Raw genomic sequence first — 2500 nt, 5'->3', positions numbered from 1 at the left:
GTTATCCAGATTCGAGTCTGAAACCCGTTCATGATTATCCGATCGCTCATTATGGACTCAGATGTCGGGATCATTGCGCAATAATAGCAGCATCACCGCATCCCGGTTACCATGACAACAGCCGCCACCACGCCCTCATCACAGATCCTCCTGTCTCCAGCTCACCTGCCCTTCTTTCTTTCGCGCACTTTTCACACAATCATAAGAAACGCGTCCGTTTCGCGCGCTGTCACATCTGTCAGAAGCGACGCTAATCAACACGCGACACTGACGCGGTAAACGCGTCGCGTCAGCGCTGAAGGCCCGCCGTCCTCACGCTTCAAAACCCGTCATTTCAACCAATAACTCACAAACATGGCGATTTAATCCTGAACGCGTGCAAATGAATCACTGACTCCCGCCTCACGCGCCGCTGCAGCTTCGCGCCATCAATAACGGATAATAACGGACGCTGCGCGCGAGCGAGCGCTTACCTCATATTTTCCTCTTTTTCTTCGTTTTAAGTGAAGATGGAATAATGTCAGCACAGTCACACGATGATCCGTGTGTGTAAAGTCCACGCCACTTAGTGTTTACCGGTGAATATCCCGTGAGGTTCGGTAAATAATGGATGCGCCGCGAGGAGAGAATGCGACAGAGCCGAACGCGCCGCTCCTGCGTCGACTGCGTAACGTTTTCTCGTGATTTTGTCGCCGTGTTGAGGTCTCGAGCTCAAGTCCATGTCACAGGGATCGGGCCCGGTCTCCGGTTCGGCGGCGCTCGGTCACAGACAGCGGCGCTTCGGTTTCCATCATCCTCCGCCGCGCACTGACTCACCGCTTCTGCCCGCAGGCGCGCTCCGTCACACCGGAACACCGGAACACGCGAGCGCTGCTCTGACTCTCACGCACGAGTCGAACAGCGGAGGACCGGAAGACTGTAGGCTTAAACCCGCGCGATCCTCATCATCTTCTTCATCAGTTTCAAGCAGCTGAGTTTTTGTTGATAGTTTTCTCAATGATAAATTAGTAGGTTATATGGTAAGATCAGCGTTAATTAGCTTTAAAATAAAAATATTAACGACTAAAATATCAATAAAAAATGACACACATAACGAATAAATCATATTTCAGTTTTTCTACTTCAAAATTCCATTTTTAATTCAATGCTTAATTATTATTATTTTGTGTTGTTTTTAATATAAGTTTCTATATCAATTTTGTTTTTACTATTTATTATTTTGTACAATTTAAAAAAATATTTAACTAATTAATTAACTAATTTCAATGATTTATTTCTGCATTTAAAAATTTACTAGCAATTTTTTAATTAAAACTTTCTACACCATTTTATTTTCAAAAATTATTCTTTGTAATTAATTTGTGAAACTGTCTGTCTGTATGTATATATATATATATATATATATATATATATATATATACACACACAAACACATATACTGTGCAGAAGTCGTCGGCTATGAGTATTTTCACCAACAAATAACTGGTTGTAAGTCAGTTATTTCTCTTTTGCCGTAGAGTGTCTGCAGGAAATATCATTTCACATTTCCAAACATTAATTTTGCCATTGTTTTTAATAAAGCAGTGAGATTATCGAGGACAGAAGCGGTTTTAACAGAAAAGGAAGGTCGCATCGAATCTTGATTTGATTTAGTTAATTGAAGTTAATTGATAAAGAAAATCTATGTATAATATTATTTCTGAACACATACTCAAGAGCCTAAAACCTTTCACACTACTGTAGCTACAGCAAACGATTTATTTTCTTCTTTCTTTTCAAAAGTTTCGATTTTTTTGTTGTTTGTAAAAATACTAATGGCCTAAGTCTAATGATATATATATATTTTATAAATACTACCTGTCAAAAGTTTGGAATCAGAACGATTTTTAATGTTTTTTTTTCTTCTGCTCATCTAGGCTGCATTTATTTGATCAAAAATACAGGAAAAAAATGTAATTCTGTTTTAATTACATTGAAATCTAATCTTCAGTGTCATATGATCTTCAGAAATCATAATAATATGATGATTTATTATCAGAGCTTAAACTGTTCTGCTGCTTCAGATTATTTTTGGAAACTGATACCTTTTTCTGGATTCTTTGATGAATAAAAAGTTATAAATAAGAGCATTATTGAAAAAATAAATCTTTTCTAACAATATACTCTACAGTTAAAAAGTTTGGGGTCAGTACATTTTTTTTTTTTTTTTTTGAAAGAAATTAAAACTTTTATTCAGAAAGGATGTGTTCAATTGATAAGAAGTGATAAAAAAAATTTATATTTTAAATAAATGGTGTTTTTATGTGTGTGTGTGTGTGTGTGTGTGTGTGTGTGTGTGTGTGTGTGTGTGTGTGTGTGTGTATGCATATATATATATATATGATGGGGTATTTTCTAAAATCGTTTACATGCAATCACCTACAATATCACTAAACCTGAACATTATATTTCAGTCCCTGTTTGAGTTTTAATCATTTGTGGATAAATCTGTTCATCATGA

The 2500-nt window shown here is 37.0% G+C and overlaps 1 protein-coding gene across 1 annotated transcript in view; it reads right to left on the bottom strand.

Moving 5' to 3' along the window:
* Nucleotides 1-960, bottom strand: part of LOC132092025 (ena/VASP-like protein) — a 43900-nt gene extending 42940 nt beyond the window's left edge. Inside the window, exon 1 of the mRNA XM_059498079.1 lies at nt 474-960. Within this exon, the coding sequence (XP_059354062.1) occupies nt 474-478 (5 nt within the window). The 5' untranslated portion in view covers nt 479-960. The remainder of the gene's footprint in view (nt 1-473) is intronic.
* Between the last annotated feature and the right edge of the window lie 1540 nt (nt 961-2500).

Source organism: Carassius carassius, chromosome 18, assembly GCF_963082965.1.
Source record: "Carassius carassius chromosome 18, fCarCar2.1, whole genome shotgun sequence".
NCBI lineage: Eukaryota > Metazoa > Chordata > Actinopteri > Cypriniformes > Cyprinidae > Carassius > Carassius carassius.
Note: the sequence above shows the minus strand (reverse complement) of the source record. Positions and strands in the feature narration are given on the sequence as shown.